The sequence below is a fragment of the Euleptes europaea genome, chromosome 21, assembly GCF_029931775.1.
Source record: "Euleptes europaea isolate rEulEur1 chromosome 21, rEulEur1.hap1, whole genome shotgun sequence".
In the NCBI taxonomy this organism is placed as follows: Eukaryota; Metazoa; Chordata; class Lepidosauria; order Squamata; family Sphaerodactylidae; genus Euleptes; species Euleptes europaea.
In genome coordinates this window covers 19,283,362-19,298,949 of record NC_079332.1, presented here as the reverse complement: position 1 = coordinate 19,298,949, position 15,588 = coordinate 19,283,362, and the positions used below count along the sequence as shown (strand labels likewise).

Below are 15,588 nucleotides of genomic sequence, written 5' to 3'. Positions count from 1 at the left end.
GTCTGAAGGCGATGAAGGAAGGAGGGCGCAGTAGGACATGGGCGGGCGGGGAGGGGGTCCGGGGGGGGGCACGACGGAGCTCCTTGGCCGAGCCCCTGGGGATCAAAGCTTTAAGGACCTGTAGAGAGTATTTATATAATTGCCGGATTATTTTCCCATTTCTTCTGGGAAATTTCTTTTCTAACACAGATTGAGGTACTTTTTTGTAAAACCAGACTATAAATGCTTTTGTACAAAACAATAAAACGGTGTTTGTGTCCAGTGTGTGTGTGTGAGGTGGCAGCAGCACAGGAAAAGCTTGGAAGGGAAGCTCCCAGTCCCTTCTGGAAGGCAGGAATTAGACTGGTGGAGCTCCAGGATGCCAAGTCGGTTGCTATTTCAGAAGTGGAGACGTCAGGAATGGAACCCGGGATCTGAGTCATGCCACACACCGGCCCTGGCAGTGGGACTGCGGCCCTCCCCCCGCCCCATCTGATGACACCAGGGAGCTGGTGTATGACCCTCCGAGGAGAAATACCTGGGTGGGCCAGAACCTCCAGGGCCCGGAAGGACGGCCCATGTCTGGGGAGACCAGGCTCCGTGCCGCAATGCGTTATGGGGTAATCCCAGCTCTGGGGCGGGACCCTCCCAAGGTGCTGGAGGTTGACCACAGTCCCCAGCTCCCGGCCACTTCTGGCCGTTACGAGGACAAGAGGGCGGGGGCCTTGCTGGGACATCAGTCCTTGCCAAAACCCACAGGTCAAACCCTGAGCTCAAAATGAAACCTTCACTTTGGGAGCCAGTTTGGGACCAAAAAACCCCTCCCCACAACAGCCCAACCCTGCCAAAGTCCCCCGGCCAGTTTCTCCATTTGGTTAACCCGCTTAACAGTGATCCGGTACCCTCAGCGTCATATGGGGTGGGGGGTGGGGAGATGTCGTGCCTCTGCAGGAGGCCACTTCTGCCGGCGGCTGTGGAAAAGGGCCCTTCCTTGCCCCGTGAGGACTTTAGGGGGGTGGTGAGCGGAGGCCCAGAGAGCCATGGCTGGCAGCGCTCCCTGGGGCATGGCCAGGGGAGGTGCCAAGGCAGACCTGCCGCTGCCCCCCCCCCCCATCGGTTCAGGAGGCCACTCTCCCCAGCACAGCCCCCTTCCAGCCAGTCCAAGGGGGAGAGCGTAAGTTCCCTGTTGCAGCAGGGGTGGCCGCAGCAGAGGGGATTCGGCAGGGGTCCCCCACCCCAGGACTAGCACAGAGGAGGCACTTCCAGCCCTGGATTGGGGGGGGGGGTTCACTTGGCTCAAGGCAGGTATGGCAGGGTGTTTTTTTTCTTAAAGTAAACTTTCCACCGCCATGGTGTCCGGACCACGTTGGCCAGCAACGCAGCTCCGAGCTGTAATACGCGTGAAAGAGCTCGGCCCACCGGAGCAAACTGCCGACGGTCTCGAAGGCCCTGCTGCGAGCAGCTTGTTAAACACTGTGAATAAACTCACTTGTTCCATTCTCGCTCAGACACCACAGTCTCTGGCCGGGTTTCTATGGATACTTTAAATTAGCACAACACGAGGATGCAGACAGGAGAGTCGGCGGATCTCAGAGCCACCGTTTGCTCGCTGGAGCCGGGCAGAGGGAAGAGTCCTCCCTCGCCGGCTTTTTGAAGCTCTTTGAGAGCCTTACCAAGCGTGTGGATGAGGGCCATCCAGCAGATGTCACATACTTGGGGGGCCCAAAGGCTTTTGACCAGGTCCCTCTCCAAAGACTCCCGAGTAAGCTCACCAATCATATGACAAGAACTGGTGGATCAGACCCAGGTCCATCAAGTCCAGCAGTCTGTTCACAAAGTGGCCAACCAGGGGCCTCCGGGAAGCCCACAAAGGGATGCGGTCACTGGCTCGATGCAAAGTCAGGCTGGTTTTAAGCCAACAGCTGCTTGGCTCTGCAGTGCCTTGAGGAGCGCCTATTCCTGTCTCGGCCCTGAGGTCAGCCTTCGGGAACTCTCGTTACCCCAGTTTGCCAGGGACTCTCAGAAAGGCTGCCCGAGCAGCTCATTTCTCCTTCTGAGTGTGAGTCATGAAGGCTCACATAGGATATAAACCCCTAAGGATCCCAGTGCCCAGCCTCTGTGTAGAGGTCAGCAAGGGTTACTCAGGGTGATTGAAAAGAAGAAGAGTTGGTTTTTATATGCCGACTTTCACTACCACTTAAGGGAGACTCAAACCAGCTAACAATTACCTTCCCTTCCCCCCCTCCCAAGAGACACCCTGTGAGGTAGGTGGGACTGAGAGAGCTGTGACTAGCCCAAGGTCACCCAGCTGGCTTCATGTATAGGAGTGGGAAAACCTACCCGATTCACCAGATTAGCCTCCACCGCTCATGTGGAGGAGTGGAGAATCAAACCCGGTTCTCCAGATCAGAGTCCACCGCTGTGCACATGTTCAAAAGCACTGCATTAATATTTCACAAGGGTGAGTCTTTGCCGCAGTGCCAAGCAGACCACAAGGAGCCGGGCACTTCACCCCCCCCCCCCCACTGAGCTTTAGGGTAGTGCCAGATGCCAAAGAGGCAAACAGGGAGCGAGAGACCAAGGGGCACACACGGCGCTGAGGCACGGCCGGGCTCCGTTCTCTTCCTGGGAGCAAAGCTGTGCTTGACATGAAGCAAAAATATCCACACCAGGGAAGGCACATTTTGTATGCACAAATCCAGCATCTACAATTTGAATGCATTGCAAAATTATTTGTCTCTCTTTCACACAATTTATTTTACTCCTCCTGGCCTGTGCTTCTGAGAATACTGCCTCTTTGGCCCACTGGAGGTCCACTTAACTGGGCCTGACTTCCAAGACTTCCCTGGGGGTTTGCAGAATTCCCTGCATAGAATGGAAAGGGATGGAAGACCCCTGCCTCCCCCCCTCCCCGCCCCCAATTCTGAAGGCACTGAATTCTGTGCCTGGCACAAAAATGGAGAATCCACAGCCCCGGCAACCCAGCTTTTGCCAGCAACTTTCTCCCAAGAGTTACAGGCCGTGAAAAGAACAGCACCTCCTCAGACCGGGATGGCCCCACCATCATTTCACCACACTCTGGGAGCAAGCCATTTGCTGAGAGGAGAAGAGGAAGAGGAGTTGGTTTTTCATATGCCGACTTTCTCTACCACTCAAACCGGTTTACAATCGCCTTCCCTCCCCCTCCCCACAAGACACACCCTGTGAGGGAGGTGGGGCTGAAAGAGCGGTGACTAGCCCAAGGTCACCCAGCAGGCCTCATTTGGAGTGGGGAAATCAAATCCACCGCTCTTAACCACTACAGCACCGAAGCCCTGCCCAGCGCTGCAGAACTGCCCACCTCGCTGGGCATGGCCGCCAGGGCACGGGCAACCCAGGCAGGGCAGGGAGGGTTCAGGCCTGGGGCTCTCTTGCTTGCCTGAAGCCCAACTCAGGCACTGTTTACACAGCTGCCTCCTATTGCCGCCCCGCCCTGCAGGGGCCAGAGATGCCTCCCCCCCCCCTCCACCGCAGCTGCAGGCGGATCCAGCTTTGAGCGCCACATGCGTTGGATTAGCGGGGGCTTTTCGGAACTTGGATGATGGAGCCTTGGCTCCACCTAGCTAGTAACGGGATTCTTTCCCTTTGCGGTGATGTTGCAGGGGGGGCGGGCAGGGGGGGAGCAGCGTCTGGGCCAGGCCGGCTCTCCTTCCACTGGAGCTCAGCAGGTTTTCAGGAAAAGCTGACGAGGGTTTGTCTGGGGCTCCAGCCAGAGGCAGAGGCGCATGAGATGCAGCGCACGGCCCCCTCTGCCCGGCTTCGTCTTACCGAGCAATGCCCTTGGGGCTTCTGCCTCTTGCATCCAGCACACCCACGCACACCCACGCACACACACCCCTGCCAAAAGAGGGCTTTCCCCTCATGGGTCACCCGGACCAAAGCTTCGCTCACAAACAGGTTTAGCTTGGGGGAGGAGGGGAGTTAATCCAGCTCATCTGATCCCGCAAGAAGAGCGCCCCGCGCTGCCAGGCGGCAGGCCCTGGCGGATCTGCAGAACAGAAAGTTTCCCCTACCAGTTGCACGTGGCAGACCTGGGGGGGGGAGTGGGCCCTGGACCACCCCCCCCAGAGAAAAAGACCATAGGGCAGGGGGGGGGAGCTGCAAGTCCCTCCTCCTCCCTGCAAGGCAAACACTTCCTCCCCAACAAGTGAGAGGGGATATGGCAGCCATCTTCCAAGGACTTGAAGGGCTGTCGTATAGAGGAGGGTGCCGAGTTGTTTTCTGTTGCCCCAGAAGGTCGGACCAGAAACAACGGGTTGACATTAAATCAAAAGAGTTTCCGTCTAGACATCAGGAAGAACTTCCTAACAGTCAGAGCGGTTCCTCGATGCAACAGGCTTCCTCGGGAGGTGGTGAGCTCTCCTTCCCTGGAGGTTTCTAAGCAGAGGCTAGATGGCCATCTGTCAGCAATGCTGATTCTGTGACCTCAGGCAGATCATGAGAGGGAGGGGCAGGAAGGGTTTGGCTCTTGTGGCCCTTTCCTACATGCCCAGGGGGTAAAATGCCGACCATCACTCTGGGGTCAGGAGGTTTTTTGCCTTCTTCTGGGCACAGCAGGGGGTCACTGGGGGAGTTGCATGGGGAGGTAGTTTTGAATGTCCTGCGTTGTGCAGGGGGTTGGACTAGATGACCCCGGGGGTCTCTTCCAGCTCTGTGTGTCTCAAGTCCCAGCTGCCCAAGCTACAGGTCCAGCTTCGGACCTTTGGATGCTGCTCCTAGCAGGTTTGTGGACGAGGGCCGTTTCAGCAAACCGACAAGGAGTGGGGAGCAGAGGAGAGCCAAAGAGATGGAGCAGCTTGGCTGAAAAGGCTTAGGAGAGTGGCAGGGTGCCCCCCTGGCACTAGGGCTGAGACGACGGGAGAGGCCCTGCCACCGTCTGCAGGCTTGCTGGCCATGCCCTGGGGGGGGGGTCCGAGGAAAGGCAGACAGGCTCAGTGTGGCAGACGCAGAGGCGGCGAACCCAGAGGCTTGGGGGACACTCCCAGGGCAAGCATTGCTTCTCCGCCCTCAGCCGCAGGCCTCTGCTGGATGACCAGAGGGTGACCCTTCTGCCGTGGGCGGGCGGCTGCCAGCTGGCCTACCCCTCTGCAGCAAGGTGGACCAGGCTGCCGCCGCATTCCCCACTCAAAGGGAAAGCCGCAAAAGGACTGGGCTGGTGGGCAGACGCGCCCCCCACCCCCGACTTGCTGACCCGTTGAAAGGCCCTGTTGTCAGCCTCCCGGCAGATTTTTCAAATTAGCGTCCCAAATTCCTGTGAAAATTGCTGCTGAGCAAATATTTTCCTTCTGAGCCACGTGGATTTTCCAACCTCCAACCGCACCAGGGAGGGAGCACAAATCGGTGCCACGAGCCAGCCTGGGAGGGGAAGCGGAGGGGCCAGGCGGAGGCCCTTCGGCCAGGCCTGCGCAAGGGGACTCGCTCAGGGGGGCGCCGGCAGCTGCTTCCAGACAGATCTTGCAGCACCCATTTGCCAGGGGCTTTGGTAAAGGGGCCCACAGGCAGAGGAGGAAAGCTGGACCCCAAGCGAATGGCCAAATGCAAGCCCCCCCCCCAAGACAGCCCCCAAGAACAGCTCAAAGTACCGAGTGCAGAGATCAGCCAGAGCCGGGGTGGGGGTGGGAGAAGACAAAGCAGCCCCCCCCCCACTCCTCCAAAACAGAGAGCTGGCAGCAGAGCAGGCCAGCGGCTGACTCCGCAATGCTGACTCAGCGCCAGGGAAGGATTTCAGAAATCCCCCAAAGGAAACCAAGATCCAAGCCAGCCCCAGCCCCAGCCCAGCACAGAGGCAGCCGAGAATGTGTTTGCCGCTGCCGCAGGCGAAGAAAAGGGCCCCGGGTGCCTTCCGGAGGCCTCTGCCAAGACCCTGTCGGGCCAAGACAATCTCCTGCCAGGGAGGGGAGCTGGCAGGCTGGGCCCAAAGCATCTGATTTGCCGAACACCTCCAGAAGGCACAAGGGCAAAGGGGCCGCCCGCTTTTTAGGGTGGGCTTTGCCTGGGTACATACCCACTGCGGGAGAGCTTGGGGTCCTTGCCCACTTCAACGCCCCCTCCCACAGCAACAGCCCTTTCCCATTAGCTGTCAGCTGCTGGGGGCCAGTCTTTATCACTAGCGGGGGGGGGAGCTGCCGAATGTTCAGAGTGGACATTTAATCAAGGGACGGGAGAAGGCGGCCCTTCCCCCTAACCAAGGGAAACATCCCTCACTCGGTTACCAAGCCCATGCGTGCATTTAAGTCTCTGGACCGGAGGATTTTTGCTCTAAACTTTTGCCTGTCATAAGAACACGAGAAGAGCCCTGCAGGATCAGACCAGCGAGAGTCCAGCATCCCGTCTCACACAGCAGCCAACCAGTTGCTCTGCAGGGCCAGCAGCAGAAGGGCACAGTGGCCGAGGCCCCTTCCCTTGATGATGCCCCCCGGCACTGGGGTTCAGAGGCTTATTGACTCTGAAGTCAATTGACTCTGGAGTCACCACAGCCAGTAGCCACTCCGCCTTGAATCTGTCCAATCCCCTTCTAAAGCTGTCACAAACACCTTCCTTAAGGGAGTGAGGACTTCCTTAGCTTCTCTCTGGCCTCCTTGAAGCACCTTACCATGCTCACGCTCTCAGGTGCTACAAGGTGTGGTGTGCTTTTTTTTCTGCATAAGGAGGAAAGAAGCAGCCAGAGGACCTTATTAAATTTGCAGATGATACTAAATTGGGAGGGGTAGCAAATACTGTAGAAGACAGAGCCAGGATACAGGATGATCTTGACAGGCTGGAGAATTGGGCTAGAACTAATAAAATGCACTTCAACAAAGACAAATGTAAAGTTCTGCATTTAGGTAGGAAAAATCAAATGCATAATTATAGGATGGGGGAGACTTGTTTGAGCAGTAGTGTGTGTGAAAAGGATCTTGGGGTCTTAGTAGACCAAACACTGAACATGAGTCAGCAGTGTGATGCTGTAACTAAAAAGGCAAATGCAGTCTTGGGCTGCATCAACAGAAGTATAGTGTCCAGATAACACTAAGTGATGGTATCGCTTTATTCTGCTCTGGTTAGACCTCAACTAGAGTACTGTGTTCAGTTCTGGGCACCGCAATTTAAGAAAGATGTAGACAAGCTGGAACATGTCCAGAGGAGGGCAACAAAGATGGTGAGGGGTCTGGAGACCAAGTCCTATGAGGAAAGGTTGAAGGAGCTGGGTATGTTTAGCCTGAAGAGGAGAAGACTGAGAGGGGACATGATGACCATCTTCAAGTACTTGAAGGGCTGTCATACCGAGGAGGGTGCCGAGTTGTTTTCTGTTGCCCCAGAAGGTCAGACCAGAACCAACGGGTTGAAATTAAATCCAAAGAGCTTCTGTCTAGATGTTAGGAAGAACTTCCTAACAGAGCGGTTCCCCAGTGGAACAGGCTTCCTCGGGAGGTGGCGAGCTCTCCTTCCCTGGAGGTTTTTAAGCAGAGGCTAGGTGGCCATCTGTCAGCAATGCTGATTCTGTGACCTTAGGCAGATGATGAGAAGGAGGGCGTCTTCGCCATCTTCTGGGCTGGAGTAGGGGGCACTGGGGTGTGGGGAGGGGGAGGTAGTTCTGAATTTCCTGCACTGTGCAGGGGGTTGGACTAGATTACCCTGGTGGTCCCTTCCAACTCTATGATTCTATTCTATGACCTGTAGACGGGTAGAGCAGACCAGAGAGCCCTGCCTCTGTTGTGGGGGGGGGGGGGGAGCTCAGAGAGCTGCCTGCTCCGGACCCTCCCCACTGCGCTTCACACCACGGTTTAATTAGAAGGCTCCCTTCTCTAAGAACAAGTTCGTGGTGCAGATTAAACAGCCCAGATTCTCTCACATCTGCTTTTGTTCTCAGCATATGGGGATGGGTGGGGGGATCTGCTGCAGCCCCCTGCACTCCATTTTTCTCCTTTTGTTACAGCAGCAGGTAAAGCCAGAACCAGATTTTCCAAGCCCGGACTTTGCAGAGAGTGATCATGGACTCAAGAGACAATTATGATCAAGGCAGCGGGGTGGGGGGGTGGGGGAGCAGAGGGGCGTTCAAGCAGGCAGAGAGACAGACCAGGGTTTCGCCTGATTCCCAGGGGGCCCATCTAGGCATCTGGCACGTGCCTAATAGCACATCTGGGGCTCCGTTTACCCGAAGGAAAGTGCTCAAGCCCAGCCCTGAGAAAGTCCAGACTGTACAGCTACCTAGCTAAATCATGCCCAAACCATTTCTTATAGTACCGCACACTTATTCGTTTCCCAAAAAAATCCCTTTAAAAATGCTGGGGAAATCCTAGCTCTTTTTCCACAGCTCCAAAATTCCCAGGAATGTTATATGGGCAGGGCTGCCTTTCTTTCTCCTCCAGAGATCCTTCCCCAACAGCCTATAAATCTGTCCAGCACCAGTGGTGGCTGCTCCCGTCCGGCCACGCTCAAAGCCCTCTAGGGGTCCAGAGGGGTCAGCCCTGCTTCCGGCAAGGGCCTCCCCCAGCTGCTTGGCAGAGGGTCTCCTGGAAGGCAGGCCGCAGGCGAGGAACAGGATCAAGGCCCGTGCCCATCTCCGACGAACACCTGCCTTGGTCAGGCAACCCAGGGAAAGCAGAGCCTGCGAGCTGCGATTGTACGTACGGGGTGCCAGCGGAGGTCAACAGACAGCCACAAACAACCCCTCACTTTCGTTTCAAAAAGCCAGGCTGGCTGTAGTACTCACTGCTCCTAAGAAACCCTCAACAGGAGCCAGAAAACAGATGGTGCTTTGGGCAGCATCTGTCAGTGTACATCTGACAGTAGGTAGTGTACATCTGCCTTCCAGAACACGAGAGCAGCCACACTGGATGATCGCACCAGTCTGTCTAGTCAGCCTCCTGCTTCCGATGCCAGTCCGGATGCCCGGGAAAGCTCGTGAGCCGGGCTGATGGCAACACCCTTTGCCTGCTGCTGGCTCCCCTGCCTCCAACCGCCGGGGATCTTCTGAAGCCTCTGAACCCGGAGAGGGTCCCATGCAGATATCATGGCTAATCTAACACACTGGGGGGAAACCCTATCATAGACTCACAGAATAGAATCATAGAATCAAAGAGTTGGAAGGAACCACCAGGGTCATCTAGTCCAACCCCCTGCATAATGCAGGAAATTCACAACTACCTTCCCCACACACACCCTGGGACCCCTACTCCATGCCCATAAGATGGCCAAGATGCCCTCCCTCTCATGATATGCCTAAGGTCATGGCTAGCAAGGAAGGAGAGCCCACCACCTCCTGAGGAAGCCTGTTCCACTGAGGAACCGCTCTGTTAGAAAATTCTTCCTGTCTAGCTGGAAACTCTTCTGATTTAATTTCAACCCGTTGGTTCTGGTCCGACCTTCTTGGGCAACAGAAAACAGCTCGGCACCCTCCTCTCTGTGACAGCCCTTCAAGTACTTGAAGATGGTTCTCATGTCCCCTCTCAGTCTTCTCTTCAGGCTAAACATTGCCAGCTTCTTCAACCTTTCCTCATAGGACTTGGTCTCCAGACCCCTCACCATCTTTTTTGCCCTCCTCCATTGTTTTGCCTAGCCCCCCTTTTAAACCCACCTAAGGCAGTAGCCATCCCCACATCCAGTGGCAGTGAGTTCCACCAGTCAAGCACCCACTGTGTGAAGCATTCCTTCCTTTCCCAAATCTACTACAGATCGGTTTCATAAGACGATGCTCAGTTGTAGGTTTATGCGAGAGGGAGAAAAGTTTCTCGCTACCCACTTTCTCCACACCAGCCTGAATTCTGCCGGCTCGGCCACCGTGTTGCTCCCCTCTGCCGCCTTCCCCCTCAGCTCCAAGCCTTGCGCCTCCAAGGGCAGCGTCTCCGCCCGCAGGGTCAGGCTGCCTCCCCTCGGCTGCCCTCTCTCCCCAGCTTTCCAACCTCCTTTTTGAGGTGCAGCCACCAAAAGCCGGCCAGCGTTGCAAAAGGAAGCCACACCAGGGAACAGTACAGGGGCAGCTTGTATTCTCGGTCCCTTTCTTGAGGACTCCTAGTGCGGAATGTGCCTCTTTTAAAAAGCTGCTCCCCACCCGTCCCCGGCCAACACACACACACAGGTGACAACCGAGCGAGCCACAGCCGTCCACCGCAGCCCCCGGCCACTTTTTCTTAGTGCCTGCAGTGAAATCAGGATGCTCTAAAGTGGAGATCTTTTCACTCACACTGGACTTCACCGAGCTGTTCCTGATCCCTTTGCCCAGCTTGGAGGGGTCCTTTCCACCTCCCCAACAACTGGACATCGGTCACACCTCTTGGCCCCTCACTCCGCAGCTCCAGGGCCTTCTTCGTCTCAGAGGTCTGAGCTGCAGGGTTACGCAGCTCTCCACCCCTGCTTTCAGAAATACAAAATAACCCCCCCACCCCTGGACGAGCTGGGCAGCGACTGGCATTGGTGCCAGCCGGCCAGCACTGGCCAGAACTGACCAGGAGTCTGACCCAAAAGCCAGCGTGGTGTAGTGGTTAAGAGCAATGGTTTGGAGCAGTGGACTCTGATCTGGAGAACCGGTTCGATTCCCCACTCCTCCACACGAAGCCAGCTGGGTGACCTTGGGCTAGTCACAGCTCTCTTAGAGCTCTTTCAGCCCCACCTACCTCACAGGGTGTCTGTTGTCGGGAGGGGGAGAGAAGGTGACTGTAAGCTGAGTTGAGTCTCCCTTAAGTGGTAGAGAAAGTCGGCATATCAAAACCAATTCCTCTTCCTTCTTCAAAAAGGCTTTCATAGGGATCTCCCCTCAATCCTACACAAGGGGGGCTTCATTAACCTTCTCCCAGAAGCCAGCACTGGAGAAGGGGGCTGCTGCCTGCAGGCAGAGCAAGACCCTAAGAGACCCTTGGTTCCCTGTCCCCGCAATGAACCCGGGTAAAGTCTGGAGGGTTTCCAAGGAAGGAGTGGGGGGCGGGTCAGTTGTCTCTACGCCTGGAAAAAAGCACAGAGAGAAGCTATTGGGGGGGGGATGACAAACGCGGGATCAGCTGCAAGCAGTCTCCTTATAGGAAACAGACAAACATTGAAGACACAGGCTAGAGCCCCATGGGGCAGCTGGGGAGGGGGTCAGGGGCGCCCCCTCCTGCACCGACTCTTTTACCATTTGCCTCTGATGTGCTCCCCCCACTACATCTGGATCAGCAGCCAGCACCTCCAAAATCTGTGGGCTGCTCCCCATCCCCGTCTTTGCCCCCCCCTTGCTAGCTCTGGTCCCAAACGTCTGCTGCACATTAGCCAAGAGGAAGGGGAAACGGTTGGAGTTTGCTTCTGTTGGAAGGAGGGGGGAACACACACGCGCGCACACACACACCACTGATTTCGCACACATGGCTGCCTCAGTCCAGGCCTTCCGAGAGAACCCCCTCCCTCCCTTTCAGTTCAGAGGAGTCAAGAACAGAAAGGAGCCTGCAGGGCCAGGAGACCCCTACCTTCCCCTGGCCCCTCCCGCTAAGCCCCCACGAAGCTGCAGAGAAGCCATCTTGCCTGCAGCCCCTGTGGCCCCTGTTGAGCCCCCTTCCTGCGTGGCCTCTAGTGTGACAGGGCGCCCTGTGTGACCCAGCACCCCCCTGATCCAGCCCAGGGTGCTACGCCAGCTATGGAGGGATCCAGAGGAAGAGTCCAGAGCTGCACTTCGGCCCATACCACCCGCCGCTTCGGCCATTCTGCTGAGCCATGTCAAGACCGCTGGCCCGAGGAAAGGTCCATCCTTTTCTTCCCACTCCCCATTTCATTCCGCAACAAGCCCCAAGGAGCAAAATGTGCTTTGCCAGCATCTGTGAAGCCGGTATGGGGGTGCTGTGTGTGTTTGTGCGTATGTGGGGGGGCGAGATTTGCCTGCTACTCTCTCCTCAACCCTCCATGAAAGGTGAAAATCCAAGGAGCCAGAAACTCCATCCACAGCCTGAGTGGGGGGCGGCGGGGGGGGGGGGAGGCAAGCTGCTCTCCCTGCAATCGTCAAAATGCTCCAACTGACCTGGTGGAAGGGCTGACATTTTCCAGAATTCTCTCTCGGAAGCCAGCGAGTGGCAGGTTTTGATTAAAAAAACTCCCAAGTTTCTAGTCCTTATGGTTAAGCCCGAAATGTAACTAGGCTTTCTCTGCTGCATCTGTGCTGAGAACCTCGCCTGTCCTCTGCCTGCTCTTCCACACACCTCTGCTCCCTTCCACAATCCCATTCTTCCCACACCTGATAGAAACACAAAAGCTACTGTTGGGATAAGGCTGATTTGCAAAATTAGCATTCTGGTTGCCTGCAGCTGTGGGGGGGGGTGGAGGGGCACGCCAGGAGAGATATTCTGCAACCGCCCCAGCACATCCGCCCAGGAGGGCAGAGGAACAAGGGACCACCTTTCCAGGGAGCGGCCAGAGGTTCAGCTGTGCAGAATGGGGAGAATGCAGCCAGCAATGGGGAAGACATACGCACCCCCCCCCCCATGGCACCTCTCCTGGAGCTTATGGAGAGGTAAAAAAAAGGTAAAGGTCCCTTGTGCAAGCACCGGGTCATTCCTGACCCATGGGGAGACGTCACATCCCAACGTTTTCTAGGCAGACTTTGTTTGTGGGGTGGTTTGCCAGTGCCTTCCCCAGTCATCTTCTCTTTACCCCCAACAAGCTGGGTACTCATTTTACCGACCTTGGATGGATGGAAGGCTGAGTCAACCTTGAGCCGGCTACCTGAAACCAACTTCCGCTGGGATCGAACTCAGGTCGTGAGCAGAGCTTCGACCGCAGTACTGCAGCTTTACCACTCTGCGCCACGGGGCTCCTATATGGAGAGGTGTCTCTCCTATAATTCAGTCCCAGTAAACCAGATGAACCCCGTGAAACACCTTCCGACCAAACCAATTCCCAGACCGATCAGAACAGGCGAGGTGCAGGGCCAAACTCATCCTTGTCTGGAGAGGATTCCCACCCGCACGGAGTCTGGGCCGCAGGAAACCCACCTAGCCCCCCCCCCCCGAGACCTCCTGCTGGGAGCAAAATGTTGTGCAGCTGCCATCCACTGTGGGCACTCAACAGCCCCCTTCCCAGCTTCCTGGGGTCTCCCGAGCAACAGGGCCTCCCCCCACTCAGGTTCACAGGCGGGCAACCCCCTCCCCCCATCTGCGGAACCGACACGCACTTCATTAAAGGGCCCCTCCATCCCCACCAAGTTGCCAGGGAACAAACCCGCCGGCGCGCCCTGGCTCTTGCCCAAAGGCTGCACCCAGCATCCTGGCCCATTTCACTGAGCGCCACGGTGGAAGGGGCACGGCAAAGCACAGCATTCGTGCCACGTTGCCACCACTCTGCCTCGGCCAAGGGCACGTTTCCCAGGGCCACCAACACGCCAGAACCTGGGCGGGGGGGGACCTGAATCATGTAGCTTCCGCTGTGCAAAGGGGCATGGCCATCCAGGAGGGACCCTGGACGCGGCCACTGGCACCCACCCCTCCAGGCCGCCTACCACTGGCACCTCACCTGCCCCCCCCCCGCCCCCGCAGGTCCGACAATGCAACCTTGCAAAGACCCGGAGTGACGCGCAGATAAGGAAAGCGCACACCACACGCCACATTCCTCTCCAGCTCAGATAAGGGCCCCACAGCCAAAATAAGCCGGCAGGCTGGAATCAATTTGCTCTCTTGCTCCACGCTCTGTTTTCCAAAGGGGGAGGGAGGGAGCCGACCCAAATCCAGCACCCGCCTCTTGGCAACAACCTGAGCCAGCTGCAACCAGGAAAGGGTTATGTGTATGGGGGGAGGGGGGTCCTGCTTCCTCAGTCCCCTCCCCCACTGGTGCTTTTAGGAAGCTTTAACAGGGGGCTTATCCAGATTCAGGGAATTTGTGGCACACGCCTGGCTGGAAAGAGGAGCGAGGGGTGAACGCTGCCCCACCAGGGTCAGCAGGGGGCTGCTCTCAGGGAAGCGCCTAACAGAATACCCCAAGGCGGCCGGTTTTTGATGCAGAACTGCTCAGGCCGAGGGCCGGCCGGCCTCCCTCCTGCCTGCTCCCCCCACACATGGACCGGAAATGCATAAGAACATCAGAAAGGCCCTGCTGGATCAGACCCAGGCCCATCAAGTCCAGCAGTCTGTTCACACAGTGGCCAACCAGGTGCCTCCAGGAAGCCCCCAAGCAAGACGGCTGCAGCAGCATTTATCCTGCCTGGGTTCCTCAGCACCTAATAGAACAGGCGTGCTGCTCTGAGACGGGAGAGAATAGGGATGCATCATGACTAGTGTCCATTTGGACTAGTAGCCATGGATAGCCCCATCCTCCATAAGAACATAAGGAAAGCCCTGCTGGATCAGACCCAGGCCCATCAAGTCCGCAGTCCGTTCACACAGTGGCCAACCAGGATAAATGACTAGTATCCATTTTGACTAGTAGCCATGGATAGCCCTCTCCTCCACGCAGAACCCTGGTAGCCCCCAGACAGCAGAGAAAGGTGGAGGGAAGACCTCTGTGGCTGGGCCAAAGCAGCAGGCCCAACACAGCCTGCAACCCTCTCACGGTGGAAGGGACCATGACCCCACCCTTGCTCTTGGGGGGGGGCAGAATCAGTCCAAGCCCCCCCCCCCAGCCACTCCAGCACACCAGAAGCTGGCCGAGGGACAAAAGCGTCTCGCCGTCTTAAAAACACCCCCACTCCAAGGAGGCAAAGTCCAAGACAGACAGACAGACCAGCCGGCCAAAACACCACCTCCCTCTCCCACATGACCCCAAGAGCGTCTGAGGCACCCCAGAAAGCCCCGCCCGTACCCTCCGGGATCCTACCTGGGGGAGGCATCCAGGGTGACAGAAGCCAGCGAGCCAGTGAACGCCCGCGTGTCCCAAAGCCGCACCTCACGCTCCCTCACCTGGAAGAAGAGGAAAGAGGTTATGGCCTTGACTGCATTCCTGCAGCACTTCCAACAGATATCCTGCTTAAGGAGAGTCAGAGAAAGAAAAGCCGGAATCCGAGTCCAATGGGACCTTGGAGACCAGGCGCCCTTCATCAGATACAAGCAGGAATGGAGATCCCCGAGTCCTTATATCCCAGTCAGAAGGTGGGAGGTGAACTGGGATATAAAGGCCCAAGGATCTCCACTCCTACTTGGATCTGACGGAGCTTTGATTGTCAAAAGCTGTTCAGGCGGCGAGCAGATTTAAGCTCGGCCGCGGAGACTTTTATGGATCCTATTGGATTCCAGAAGGCTCTGCAGGATCCAGTCCCTCCCACCCAGCGGTTCCTTAGATGAGCTGGTGGAGGACTGGTGCGGCCGGCTCTCCGAAGCCATCGACGGAATTGCTCCCCGATACCTTCTTCGCCCCCATGTAAACCAAGCTCCATGGTATACCATGGAGCTTTGGAATAGAAAGTGGGAGCTTAGACGGCTAGAGCGAGTCTGGCGGCGGTCTCGCAAGGACGCCACCAGAAGCCTACGAGGAGGCAGCAAGCCCCCCCCCCCAAAAAGAGAAGGTCCGGTGTGGCCTCTGCTGCATCCGCTAGCTGTCGCCCAGACCAATCTTAAAGTAATTAGGTCGCTTATGTCCCTCCCAGAGGGATCTTCTTGTTCTAATTCGGCTATTAGCTGTGAAGCTTTTGAGCTATTTCGCGGATAA

The 15,588-nt window shown here is 56.9% G+C and overlaps 1 protein-coding gene across 1 annotated transcript in view; it reads right to left on the bottom strand.

Annotated features, from left to right (window-relative positions):
• CORO7 (coronin 7) overlaps positions 1-15,588 on the bottom strand; it is a 69,812-nt gene that overhangs the window by 32,021 nt on the left and 22,203 nt on the right. The window contains exon 9 of the mRNA XM_056866273.1: positions 14,761-14,843. Within this exon, the coding sequence (XP_056722251.1) occupies positions 14,761-14,843 (83 nt within the window). The remainder of the gene's footprint in view (positions 1-14,760; positions 14,844-15,588) is intronic.